Here is a 13,978-nt window from a genome sequence, read left to right on the forward strand (position 1 = left end):
TGCAGGGAGCCCGGCCCTGTGGTAGGTGTTTCACATTCACGTTTTACATTTAATTCAACCTCATAATCATCCTATGTGACAGGCAGGGATAAGAGCTAACATGTTGGCCAGGCGCGGTGGCTCACGCTTGTCATCCCAGCACTTTGGAAGGCCAAGGTGGGTGGGTCACCTGAGGTCAGGAGTTCAAGACCAGCCTGGCCAACATGGTGAAACCCTATCTCTATGAAAAATACAAAAATTAGCCGGGCATGGTGGCATGTGCCTGTAATCCCAGCTTCTTGGGAGGCTGAGGCACGAGAATCGCTTGAATCCAGGAGGTGGAGGTTGCAGTGAGCTGAGATCATGCCACTGCACTCCAGCATGGGCGAGAGAGCAAGAATCTCAAAAAAAAAGACTAAGATGTTTAACAAGCAGAAGCAGAGAGGACGCCTGCCAATCAAACACTGATGTGTACTGGCCAATCTCAGCCCTGGCGAGAGATATGTTATCCCCATTTACAGATAAGGAAGCTCAGGTTCCAGGAGGTGAACAGGACTCTGATCCCAGGGTCACTGGCAGGAATAAGAGACAAAAAATGAAAAAACAAAAAATCGAGCCCCAAACAGTGCCTGGTGCACATAGAAAGTGCTAAATAGTCACTACTGCTACTGCTCTTCATTTTGCCGAGTGGCAAGAAGGGTTTTGGCTCACCTGGGCCGTGGCCCTAGAGTGGCTCTCTGCAGCTGGCCCTGATTCTGCATCTCACACAATTCTGTTTCCCACTATGATGGTTTATACTGAGTGTCAACTTGATTGGCTTGAAGGATACAAAGTATTAATCCTGGGTATGTCTATGAGAGTGATGCCAAAGGAGATTAACATTTGAGTCAGCGGGCTGGGGAAGGCTGGGGAAAGCAGACCCACAATCTAATCAGTTGCCAGTGAATATAAAGCAGGCAGAAAAACGTGAAAGGTGAGACTGGCCTCGCCTCCCAGCCTATGTGTCTTTCCCATGCTGGATGCTTCCTGCCCTCAAACATCAGACTGAAGTTCTTCAGTTTTGAGAGTTAGATGGGCTCTCCTTGCTCCTCAAGCTTGCAAGGTCCTTGTGATCGTGTTAATACTTAATAAACTCCCCTGTTTGTATATAAATATATCCTATTAATTCTGTCCCTCTAGAGAACCCCAATCCACCCGCCCACCTCCTTGTGCTCCAGGAAGAAAAGAGACACTTTCCAATTTGCACCCACGCTCGGAATGCTAACTACCCACTGGGTGAGAGCCCTCCCGCAGGCCCTGCTTACAGTACTCGATGCCTTTGATCAGATCCTGGAAGTAGAAACGGGCCTGGTCTTCAGAGAGCGGTTTGAGGGTGGGCACTTCCATCACGGGCCTGAAAGGTCGACACACGCATGAAACACAAACCAGACCCGCCCGGCCCTTGCCCTCTCTCATGAGCAGAGCCCAGTGGCACCTCACTCAGCTATACAGCTCGAGAAGCTTCTCACATCACCCCTGCTGGGAGCTGGGACACTCACCCTTGGTTGACCAGTTCAAACACTGTAGGGAAGAAAAGGGAGTGAAACTGTTACATGGGAAACTGAACATCCCTCTCTCTCTCTCTCTCTCTCTCTCTGTCCTCCCCACCTCCCAACCACCTCCAGAAACACCGAGAAAGACAGAAACTAATATTAGAGCTGGGGAGAAGAACAGTCCACTGAACCAAGCTGGCCAAGGTCCTGCTTTGCTAAATTTCCATCAGAAGGCAAAGAACCAGGAATTTCTGACGTCCCCAGGCCCACAGTCTGGCTTGACTTCTAGTGCTCAAATTGGCCCAGGATCCACCGATCAAAGAAAACAAGGCAGGGGGTTGGGCACGGTGGCTCACGCCAGTGTAATCCCAGCACTTTGGGAGGCCGAGGTGGGCAGATCACCTGAGGTCAGGAGCTCGAGACCAGCCTGGCCAACATGGCAAAACCCTATCTCTACTAAAAATACAAAAATTAGCTGGGTGTGGTGGCTGGTGCCTGTAATCCCAGCTACTTGGGAGGCTGAGGCACAAGAATCACTTGAACCTGGGCAGTGGAGGTTGCAGTAAGCCGCGATTGCGCCACTGCACTCCAGCCTGGGCAACAGAGCAAGACTCTGTCTCAAAAACAGGTTTTTTTTAGATGAAATTTACATAACATAAAATTACCCATTTTAAAGTGTGTAATTGAGTGGCATTTAGTATATTCACAATGTTGGGCAAGCATCACAACTATCTAGTTCCAGAACATTCTCATCACCTCAAAAGAAAAACCTCATACCCATTAGCAGTTACTCCCCATTCTTCCCTCCCTCAAGCCCCTGGCCACCACCAATCTGTTTCCTGTCTCTATAGATTTGCCTGTTCTGGACATTTCATATAAATAGAATTGTACACTATGTGGCCTTTTGTGCCTGGCTTCTTTCACTTAGCATCATGAGCACATTTTTGAGGTTCATCCACACTGGTGCATGGATCAGTGCTTCATTCCTTTTAATGGCTGAATGATATTCCACTGTATGGATAGACCACATTTTCTTTGTCCATTCATCTGTTGAGGGGCACATGGACTGTTTCTATTTTTTGGCTATTGGGAAGTGCCACAGTGAACATTCGTGTACAAGTATTTGTGTGGATATCTGTTTTCGGTTCTTTTGGGTATATACTTAGGAGTGGAATTGCTGGGTCACGTGGTATAGTTATTATTTGATTCTGCTATGACAAGCATAACTGGGAATACAAGGCTGTACTTTAGGAAGTAAAAAAAAAAAGAGCACAGTCAATTTCAAAATCCAGTGGAGAATGACTTTGGGGCTGCTTGTTGTTCTGGAATCATACACCCACGATGAGATGAGCATGTAACAGAAACCAGAGGGGACACCCCATTTTCCATGATGTGATTATTACGCATTGCATGCTGGTATCAAAACATCTCATGTAACCTATAACTATATCCACCTACAATGTACCCACAAAAATTTTAAAAAACTTTTTTTTGAGACGGAGTCTCGCCTGTCGCTTCAGGCTGGGAGTGCAGTGGCCGATCTCAGCTCACTGCAACCTCTGCCTCCCCGGGTTCACATTCTCCTGCCTCAGTTTCCTTCCCAGTAGCTGGGACTACAGGCACTTGCCACCATGCCCAGCTAATTTTTTGTATTTTTAGTGAAGATGGGGTTTCACCATATTGGTCAGGCTGGTCTCGAACTTCTGACCTCAGGTGATCCGCCCACCTCAGCCTCCCTAAGTGCTGGGATTACAGGCTAAAACATTTTTTTTAATGAAACCAAAGGGTTGTTTCAAAGCTCTCCAAGGGCTGAGGTGACCAAGGGGAACAGGAAAGCTACTCAGACAAAAAGAAGGCTTAAAGGTCTTCTGGATTGTGTTAGGGAGCGCAGGGCTCTCAAACTCAATCCTCTTAGCACTTTTGGGAGGTAGCCAAGACGGGAGGATCACAAGGTCAGGAGATCGAGAGCATCCTGGCTAACACGGGTGAACCCCTCGCCTCTACTAAAATACAAAAACTAAGCCGGGCGAGGTGTGGTGGGCACAGTCCTTAGCTACTGGGAGGCTGAGGCAGGAGAATGGCGCGGAGTCTGGGAGGCGGAGTTGTAGTGAGCCTAGATCACCGCACTCCAGCCTGGGCTTACAGAGCTGTGATTCCATCTCAAAAAAAAGGTTCTGATCAGGAAAAGAACTGAACTCTCCCAGGCCTTCCCCGTCTTCAGTTTCATCAACCAGCGTGAGTTAGGGCAGATTTGCTGTTGCTTCAGGCTATAGTTAAAAGCAAAGGCAATGCTGCTATGGTGCAGCTTCTACAGACAACCCAACGCTGGCCCCCTCAGCTCTGGCCTTTCCTGCCTTGGTTATTTAAGTCTTAACTTGCAAGCTTCATGAATTTCGGCACCATCCTCCCACCCACCCAAGCACCATAAATCCGGTGGCATGAGGGAGGGTGGCCTGTTGAAACAGGTCTATTTTCAGTTGCTGACAGTTCAACCACTTTTGGGGCTGAGCAGTGGGTGGGAATTTTTTAACCTCTAGAAATAGAGATGGAGTTTTCTACCTTTTTTTTTTTTTTTTTTTTTGAGACAAAGTCTTGCTCTGTCACCCAGTCTGGAGTGCAATGGCACGATCTCGGCTCATTGCAACCTCCGCTTCCCAGGTTGAAGTGATTCTCCTGCTTCACCCTCCCAAGTAGCTGAGATTACAGGCATGTGCCACCACATCTGGCTAATTTTGTATTTTTAGCAGAAACAGGGTTTCACCATGTTGGTTAGGTTGGTCTCGAACTCCTGACCTAAGGTGATCCACCTACCTCGGCCTCCCAAAGTGCTGAGATTACAGGCATGAGCCACCATACCCAGCCTCCTCCCCAACTTTTTTGTTTTTTGTTTTTTTATTGGGACAGGGTCTTGCTCTGTCATCCAGGCTGGAGTGCAGTGGCACAATCATAGCTCACTGCAGCCTCAAACTCCTGGGCTCAAGCAATCCTCCCACCTCAGCCTCCCAGTGCTAGGGTTACAGGCATGAGCCACCGCACCTGGACTGAGTTTTCTGCCCTTGGCATGTCAGGCCTGTAGCTGCAGACCCTTCCTGATACCTACTACCTGGCCTCATGCACTGCCCTGTCTGTCTCAGGCTCACACAGCTGTGACTGAAAAGTAAAATATAACCGTGTCAGGATTTTCGAAACCACTGGAATCACATACCCCAAATTAGCATGGCTCCTTTCTGCAACTGCCACCTCAAGGAGTGAAAAACTGTCCCTGCAGCTGCCCAGCTCAAGTAAATCAGGAAACTGTTCCTTGAGGCTTGGGCCATGCTCTCTTTATACTCATTCCACCCCTCAGCTCAAACCCCCCAATGGCTTCCATCACCCTCAGAGTCAAAGCCAATTTTATTTTATTTTATTTTTTTATTTTTTTGAGACAGTCTCACTTCGTTGCCCAGGCTGGAATGCAGTGGCACCATCTTGGCTCACTGCAACCTCTGCCTCCCAGGTTCAAGTGATTCTCATGCCTCAGCCTCCTGAGTAGCTGTGATTACAGGTGAACACCCCCATGCCCAGCTAATTTTTGTATTTTTAGTAGAGACGGGGTTTCGCTATGCTGCCCAGGCTGGTCTCAAACTCCTGAGCTCAGGTAATTCACCCGCCTCGGACTCCCAAAGTGCTGGGATTACAGGGGTGAGCTACTGCGCCCGATCCAAGTTCTTTACAATGTTGTAAAATACCTTCTGCCACCTGGTCCCTACTGTTCTGCCCAAATGTCACCCTGGTGAGACATTCCTTGGGGAGCCACTGTATTTCTCCATCCCCCAACCCAAAACTCGAGGCCCCTCGTTTACGGTGTTGTCACTTTGGAAACCCATGCATCACACTCAGGTGCGCTCCCCAAGGACAGTGGGTTTTGAATGTTGTCCCTGATGAACCTAGAGCAGGGTCTGACAAACTGTAACATTTGTTGAATGAACAAAGGCACGCCTCAGAAACAGCTCAAAGCCATTCTGACCTGGATCTGGGGTCCCAAGTGAGAGAATTATGCTAAGAATGCCATTCTGGGCCAAAATGACTTTTGACATATTGTGATTTCTGTTGTATCTCCCCAAACTTCATTTATTTGCCTACTATGTTTATAATCTGGCCATACCTATATGCCACATAAATTATTTATTTAATGTTTTTCTTTAAATTGACTCAGTTTTTAATTTTTTAGCCTTGTCCTAGATGATAATATCCATGAAATCATGAGTTTGGGGTGCTGGTGACAGTTTTTCCTATACAATGTTAAATTAAATCTAGAATTGTTTTTCTACCTTTTTTCTATGTACCACCTAGAACAGTGCCCACCATATAGGAGGTGGTCAATACATACATGCTTTGGGAGGCCAATGCAGGAGGATCTCTTGAGCCCAGGCGTTTGAGGCCAGGCTGGACAACATAGTGAGACTTTGTCTCTACAAAAATTTTTAAAATTAGCTGGGTATGGTGGCTCATGCCTGTAATCCAGCTGCTCAGGAGGCTGAGGTGGGAGGATCGCTTGAGCCTGGGAGATCAAGGCTGCAGTGAGCTGTGATCACACCACTGAACTGTAAACCTGGGCAACAGAATGATACCCTGACTCAAAAAAATAAATACATGCAAATGAATGAATAGGAGATACAGATAAAGTTCCAGCAAGAACTCCCTTCCACCTCCTGATCCCAACCAGGGGTATGGCCTCCGGTGGGGCCAGCTGGACCAGGAAAGCGAAAGCTGTCTTTGGTGGAAGGTGCCAGGGCACAGGCTGCCTCGAGAGGACCCCTGGGCATTGGCAGGTGTGGTGCCTGAGTAAGAGTGGCACAAGAAAAGGGCTTCCTTACCCATGTACAGATGGTCCTCGTTGGGGTCATCCAGGACCTTGGCACAGACACATGGAACAGGCAGGAGACGGACAGCGGGGGAGAAAAAGAGAACAGATATGAGCAGGGAGGAGGAGCATCCGCGTGGCTGCGTCTGCCAACAGGAGGGCTGCACCTGGCAGTGTGTTTCCCAGTTAAGATGGAGGGCATAGGGAAAGCCCCCAGAGTGTAAGATCCTAATGGCTATTCGGAAAATAAATGCCTCTGTCTGATCCTCAAGGATATGAACACTCAGAAAGGAGGTTGCAAAAGGGAGGGGCCAAAATACCCCACCGGTAATATCTCATGCTTGAGTAAGAGTCCAGCCCGTCTCTGGCCGGGCGCGGTGACTCACGCCTGAAATCCCAGCACTTTGGAAGGCCGAGGCGGGCGGATCACCTGAGGTCAGGAGTTCAATACCAGCCTGACCAACATGGAGAAACCTCATCTCTACTAAAAATACAAAATTAGATGGGCGTGGTGGCGCATGCCTGTAATCCAGCTACTCAGGAGGCTGAAGCAGGAGAATCGCTTGAACCCGGGAGGTGGAGGTTGCAGTGAGCTGAGATTGTGCCATTACACTCCAGCCTGGGCAACGGAGCAAGACTCTGTCTCAAAAGAAAAAAAAAAAACAAAACAGGAATCCAACCCATCTCCTAGGAGACAGCAGTGTTCAGGGTGAAAATTCAAATCCTAACTGGGCTCAAGTGACTCCATGAAGCCTCCCCATTGCCCCTACCCCCACAGGAAATGATGTCTCCCTGCTCAGAGCAGCCATAGCACTTTCTCTCTCTCCAAAAGACAGGCAGCAGGCTACATTCACCTTGGTTTCCTCAGTGGCGTCCTGTACGGGGCACGGCATACAGAAGGTGCCCAGGGAACATCTGATGAATGAACCAACAGATGGGCTGGCAGAGTCTTGTTGGGTGAAAAGGCCAAATGCCATAGGGCAGCGGAGAGAAAAGACACCCTGCCAGGACCAGGGCCCTTCGCTAACCAAATGCCCTTGGGGTTCCTCGAAAACGGCCAACTCCAGCACCAGTGAGTCGAGATTGTGACACTCAGTGTGACCGGTGGTGATGGCCTGCAACTGCCATCTCTCTCCTTTGGGAAGAAACAAATGCAGCTTCCCTGGCTAGATTAGTCCCCCTGATTCTTCCCCCATCACATCCGCTTTCTCCAGCCACCCAAGATCAATAAGACAACAGGTCCCAGGAAACAGAGGCACCCTCGGCAGAGCCTGGGCACGCAGGCTGAAGCCCTGAGCCATGCCCTGTGGGGAAGGCACACCCAGGACCTTGTCCACCTAGAGTTCTGCACCGGATGAGTCCCAGGCAAGGTGGTAGCTAGCCCTCACATCTCCTGAAGGCACTGTGTGCTGCCCCAAACAGAGGCTTCCAGCCCTTTCCACATGCAGCTCTCTGCCCTGCAATGCCTTTCCGTGACTTCTCATCCAGGGAACCACCACGGCCATCTCAAACATCACTTCCTCTAAGAGGCCTGTCCCGGCTTCTCCCAGTGAGCTGGCTGCCCCGCCCTGTACTCCCATGGTACTCTGAACATGCAGCACAGTGATAAATCCTTGTCATCTAGACCAGAGGTGCTCCAAACATGATCTGGAGACTTCTGCAGATCCCCAAGATGCTTTCAGGGAGTTTACAAGGTTCACTATTTTCACTTTAAAATGAAGACAATATTTGCCTTTTTGACTCTCATTCTCCACTAGTCTACAGGGTTTTCCAGAAACCTGATGATATGTGATGTCACAACACATTGAATGCAAAAGCAGATATGAGAATCCAAATGTCTCCTATCAAGCCAAACAGTAACCCAAAAAAAGGCAAAAATGAAAAACGAAGCCACTCTTCTACTTTTTATTTTTCATAAAAATGTTTTACTTGGCCAGGTGTGGTGGCTCATGCCTATAATCCCAGCACTTTGGGAGGCCGAGGCAGGCGGATCATGAGTTCTAGAGAAAGAGAGCATCCTGGCTAACATGGTGAAACCCCATCTCTACTAAAAATACAAAAAAAATTAGCCAGGCGTGGTGGCACGCACCTGCAGTCCCAGCTACTTGGGAGGCTGACGCAGGAGAATCGCTTGAACCCAGGAGGCAGAGGTTGCAGTGAGCTGAGATTGTGCCACTGCACTCCAGCCTAGGCAACAGAGTGAGGCTCCATCTCAAAAAAAAATGTATTACTCCTGTTAACACATAATAAGCGTATTGTTCTCTTTTTGTTTCTTTTCTTTTTTAGAAACAGGGTCTCACTCTGTCCCCCAGGCTGGCGTGCAGTGGCGCAATCATGGCTCACTGCAGCCTCGAACTCCTGGGCTGGTGATTCTCTCACCTCGGCCTTCAGAATAGCTGGGACCAAAGGCGTGCACCACCATACCCGGCTAATTTTTTTAACTTTTTGTAGAGATGAGGTTTCGCCATGTTGCTCAGGCTGGTCTCAAACTGCTGGCCTCAGGCGATCCTCCCACCTCAGCCTCCCAAAGTGCTGGAATTATAGGCATGAGCCATCGTGCCCAGCCTGTTGTTTTTAAATAATTAATAGTTTAAATTTTCTCCGTTTTAAATTATAATGTGGTAGATATTACTAAATATAACTCATATACTTTTGAGTCTTCAAAAAAATTGTTTTATTTTTAAGACAGAGTTTCACTCTTGTCGTCCAGGCTGGGGTGCAGTGGCACGATCTCAGCTCGCTGCAACCTCTGCCTCCCAGGTTCAAGCAATTCTCCTGCCTCAGCCTCCCGAAATGGCTGGGATTACAGGCATCCGCCACCACACCCAGCTAATTTTTTTGTATTTTTAATTGCTGAGACCAAAAAGTATGAGAACTGCTGATCTAGAGCAGGGACTGGCAAACTACGGCATGTGGGCTGAATTCAGCCCTCTGCCTGGTTTGTTTGTTTGTTTGTTTTGTATTTTTAGCAGAGACGGGGTTTCACCATATTGGCCAGGCTGGTCTCAAACTCCTGATCTCAAGTGATCTGCCCACCTCGGCCTCCCAGAGTGCTGTGATTACAAGCATGAGCCACTGCGCCTGGACTTGTTTTTGTAAATAAAGTTTTACTGGAACACAGTCATGCCATGTGTTTCCATCATGTGTGTGGCTGCTTTTGCGCTACAACTACCCATATGTGTAAGTAGAAAGAGAACCAGCTTCAAAGAGACAGAAATGGGTGAAGGGATCCCTCTGAGCCTCAATTCCTTTGTCCGTAAAATGAGAGCAATAAATATCTGACACAAAAACAAAGCAGGCAAAAGACAGAAGGGAAAAAATAGTTAATGTGAGTAATAAATCGTCTTAGGGAGCAGTAAATACAACTCAGGCCTGCAGTGAGCAGTCTGGTGTGACCTGGCTCTCCCTGGAAACCAGCAGCGGGGTGTCTGGGTATTAACAAAGCCAGGGCCTCCCGCCCTCCTCAGCGCCTCCACCCTTACCTCCACCAGCTTCACCACATTGGGGTGGTCCAGCTTCTTGAGGATGGCGATTTCCTGGTACACCTGCTCAATGGGGCCCCTGGGCTGGATGCAGCCTCCAGGAGCTGGCCGGGTGCCTCGGGGTGGGGGGCGGCCTGAAGGAAACAAAAGCAGACCCAGGGTCAGGGCAAAGAGACTTTCCTCCGCAGAGGGCAGCTGCAGGTGGGATGCCAAAAGGGGGAGGGTCTCCGCAGGGCTGGAGGGGCTGCTGCCACCAGGGGCTTTAACTAGCCCTCTCCTCCTCTGTCTCCTCTGCCGCTGGGAGTGAGTGAGGGCGGAGCCCTCGGCCGTCCTGTGAATTCCCTCCTTCCTGTCACATCCCCAGTCCATGCCCCAGTCCACAGTGAAAGGCAGGAGTGCTGAGGCAACTAACTGCAGTCTAGCTCAGCAATCTCAACACCCAGGGTGCATCAATCACTTCCCCTCTCTGGGCTCAGTTTTTATAGTCCACAAAATGGACATAAACATTAACTCTTACTCCTTAACTCATAGCACAGATGGCCGGCTGGGCGCTGTGGCTCACGCCTGAAATCCCAGCACTTTGGAAGGCTGAGGTGGGGGGATGGCTTGAGCCCAGGAGTTCTAGACCAGCCTGGGCAACAAGGAGAAACCCCAACTCTACAAAAATCACAAAAAATTGGCCAGGTATGGTGGCACGTGCCTGTGGTCGTAGCTACTCAAGAGGCTGGGGTGGGAGGATCACCTGAGCCCAGGAAGGTCAAGCCTGTAGTGAGCTGTGATCATGCCACTGCACTCAGCCTGGGTGACAGACTGAGACCTTATTTAAAAAAAAAAAAAAAAAAAAAACTGAAATAGCACAGACGTAAAATGAAGCCAGGGAGAAGAAAAGAAGCAAGCATCAGGAGAGAAAAACAAAAGGCTATACAGAAGGGAGAGGCACTCAGGCCAGTGCTTGATCCTGCAGTAAATAATAGGCAGTCACAAGGATGTACAGGCCCACAGTGAAAACCCTCACGATGGCACACATCCCATGTACGTAAGGCTCTAAGTGTGACTAACAGAATAGAACAGGGATGTGATCGGCCTTGGAAAAGGAAAGGCAAAAGTACAGGTGTCAGAGGGAGGATGTGAAAGGAGGAAAGCTGAGTTCAAAGGAAAAGGGAGGGCGTGGGGAGATGGGAGACACTCGCCATACAGCTGGAAAGAGGGGGAAGTGGTGGGTGTGTGTCCACAGAGGAGCGGACCATCAGGACAGCGTTCCACTGCCTGCTGGGGAAAGGGAGGTGCTATGGTCAGGATGTTTGTGCTCCTCCAAAATTCATATGTCAAAACCTAATCCCCAGTGTGATGGTATTAGGAGACGGGACCTCCGGGAGGAGAGCAGGTCACGAGGGTAGAGCTCTCATGAATGAGATTAGTGCTGTTATAAAAGAGACCCCAGGCTGGGTGCAGTGGCTCAGGCCTGGAATCCCAGCACTCTGGGAGGCCGAGGCGGGCGGATCATGAGGTCAGGAGATCGAGACCATCCTGGCCAACGTGGTGAAACCCCGTCTCTACTAAAAATACAAAAATTATCCAGGCGTGGTGGTGCCCGCCTGTAGTCCCAGCTACTTGGGAGGCTGAGGCAGGAGAACCACTTGAACCCAGGAGGCGGAGGTTGCAGTGAGCCAAGATTGTGCCACTGCACTCCAGCCTGGTGACAGAGCGAGACTCCACGACTCCATCTCAAAACAAAACAAAACAAAAGACCCCAAAGAGCTGTCTAGCTCCTCTGCCATGTAAGGATGCAGTAAGGCACTACCTATGTTTGTTTGTTTTGAGACAGGGTCTGTCTACCAGGCTGGAGTGCAGTGGCACAATCAAGAATCACTGCAGCCTCAAACTCCCAGGCTCAAGTGATCCTCCTGCCTCAGCCTCCCAAGTAGCTAGGACTACAGGTGCACACCACCATGTCCAGCTAATTTTTAAATTTTTGGTAGAGACAGGGGTCTCACTACATTGCCCACACTGGTCTCAAACTCCTGGGCTCAAGCGATTTGCCAACCATGGCCTCCCAAAGTGCTGGCGTGAGCCACTGCACCCGGCCTGAGATGGTGCTATGAACCAGCCTCCAGAAGTGTGAGAAATAGGCCGGGCGCGGTGGCTCAAGCCTGTAATCCCAGCACTTTGAGAGGCTGAGACGGGCGGATCACGAGGTCAGGAGATCGAGACCATCCTGGCTAACACGGTGAAACCCCGTCTCTACTAAAAAATACAAAAAACTAGCCGGGCAAGGTGGCAGGCGCCTATAGTCCCAGCTACTCAGGAGGCTGAGGCCGGAGAATGGTGTGAACCCGGGAGGCGGAGTTTGCAGTGAGCTGAGATCTGGCCACTGCACTCCAGTCTGGGTGACAGAGCAAGACTCTGTCTCAAAAAAAAAAAAAGGAAGTGTGAAAAATAAATGTCTGTTGGTTAAGCCACCAGTCTCTGGTACATTGTTACAGGACACCATTTGTTATTTTAAGACAGGAGGTAAGAAGGAGTGTTTAAGCAAGCGAAATCCTCTACCAGAAGAAGTCAGAAGCAGATGTCAAAAATTGATAACAGTGACGCGAGGATCATGGCCTGGCGCAGCGTTTGGACAAGCAGGATAAACCAGGGTCCTACTGTTAGGATGGGGTTTGTTTGTTCTTTTTTTTTTTTTGAATTGGAGTCTCCTTCTGCCGCCTAGGCTGGAGTGCAGTGGCGTGATCTCGGCTCAGTATAACCTCTGTTTCCCAGGTTTAAGCAATTCTCTGCCTCAGCCTCCTGAGTAGCTGGGATTACAGGCGCCCACCATGCCCGGCTACTTTTTTGTATTTTTAGTAGAGACGGAGTTTCACCATCTTGACCAGGCTGGTCTTGAACTCCTGACTTCGTGATCCACCCGCCTCGGCCTCCCGAAGTGCTGGGATTACAGGCGTGAGCCACCACGCCCAGCTGTTTGTTCTTACCTAATTTCTCTTTTTGGCCCAAGCTGACATTTTGCCCAGCAATGCTGGCAGGGAGCTTATGTTGAAGCAGCCTCCGATACGCTCACCTGCAGGCCTATCATCTGACCACACACAGGAGCTACCGGCAACTAAAAGTGCTAAAAGTCAAGGTTGCCTATAGGAGAAGGAAAGAGGTCAGCAAGAAACTGTTCTCCATGATGAGCCCTCCTGTGCTCTGGCCTTTTTTTATGGGGTAGATATAATTCAAATATCTGGTATTACATGTTTTAATTTATCCTTTTTTTTTTGAGAGATGGAGTCTCGCCTGTCGCTTCCCAGGCTGGAGTGCAGCGGGCGCAGTCTCAGCCTCACCCAACCTCCACCTCCCAAGTTCCAGCCGACTCCTCCTGCCTCAGCCCCAAGTAGCCATAGGGATTTGCATAAGCATGCCACCACTCGGGCTAATTTTTGTATTTTTTAGTAGACACAGGGTTTCACCATATTGGCCAGGATGATCTTGAACCCCTGACCTTGCGATCCACCCACCTCAGCCTCCCAAAGTGCTAGGATTACAGCCGTGAGCCACCGCGCCCAGCTAAATTTACCATTTTAAAATGTGTATTTTAGTGGTTTTTAGTGCACTGACAAGGTTGTGCAACTATCACCATTATCTATTGCATAATTTTTTTTTTTTTTTTTGAGACGGAGTCTTGCTCTGTCACCCAGGCTGGAGTGCAGTGGCATGATCTCAGCTCGCTGCAACCTCCTCCTCCTGGGTTCATGCAATTCTCCTGCCTCAGCCTCCCGAGTAGCTGGGATTACAGGCACACACCACTACACTTGGCTAGTTTTTGTATTTTTAGTAGAGACAGGGCTTCACCATGTTGGGCCAGGTTGGTCTTGAATTCCTGACCTCAAGTGATCCACCCGCCTCGGCCTCCCAGAGTGCTAGGATTACAGGCGTGAGCCACCGTGCCTGGCCAACTGCAGAATATTTCCATGCCTCTGTAAATATCTCTATATATATCTGATATCTATCAGCATTCACCCCTCGTTCCCCATTTCCCAGAGCCCCTAGCAATCACAAATCTACTTTTGCTCCTATGGATTGGCCTATTCTGGGTATTTCACATAAATAGAATCACATAATTTGTGACCTTTTGCATTAGGCTTCTTTCACTTAGTGTAATG

The 13,978-nt window shown here is 49.3% G+C and overlaps 1 protein-coding gene across 5 annotated transcripts in view; it reads right to left on the bottom strand.

Moving 5' to 3' along the window:
• CAMKK2 (calcium/calmodulin dependent protein kinase kinase 2) overlaps window positions 1–13,978 on the bottom strand; it is a 58,519-nt gene that overhangs the window by 15,939 nt on the left and 28,602 nt on the right. For all 5 annotated transcript variants that reach the window (XM_017946255.3, XM_017946254.3, XM_003907280.4 and 2 more), the window contains exons 6-9: window positions 9,837–9,970; window positions 6,368–6,404; window positions 1,518–1,539; window positions 1,284–1,372 (exon numbers count right to left, since the gene is read on the bottom strand). In XM_017946255.3, coding sequence (XP_017801744.1) covers window positions 1,284–1,372; window positions 1,518–1,539; window positions 6,368–6,404; window positions 9,837–9,970 — 282 coding nt within the window. The remainder of the gene's footprint in view (window positions 1–1,283; window positions 1,373–1,517; window positions 1,540–6,367; window positions 6,405–9,836; window positions 9,971–13,978) is intronic.

Source organism: Papio anubis, chromosome 9, assembly GCF_008728515.1.
Source record: "Papio anubis isolate 15944 chromosome 9, Panubis1.0, whole genome shotgun sequence".
In the NCBI taxonomy this organism is placed as follows: Eukaryota; Metazoa; Chordata; class Mammalia; order Primates; family Cercopithecidae; genus Papio; species Papio anubis.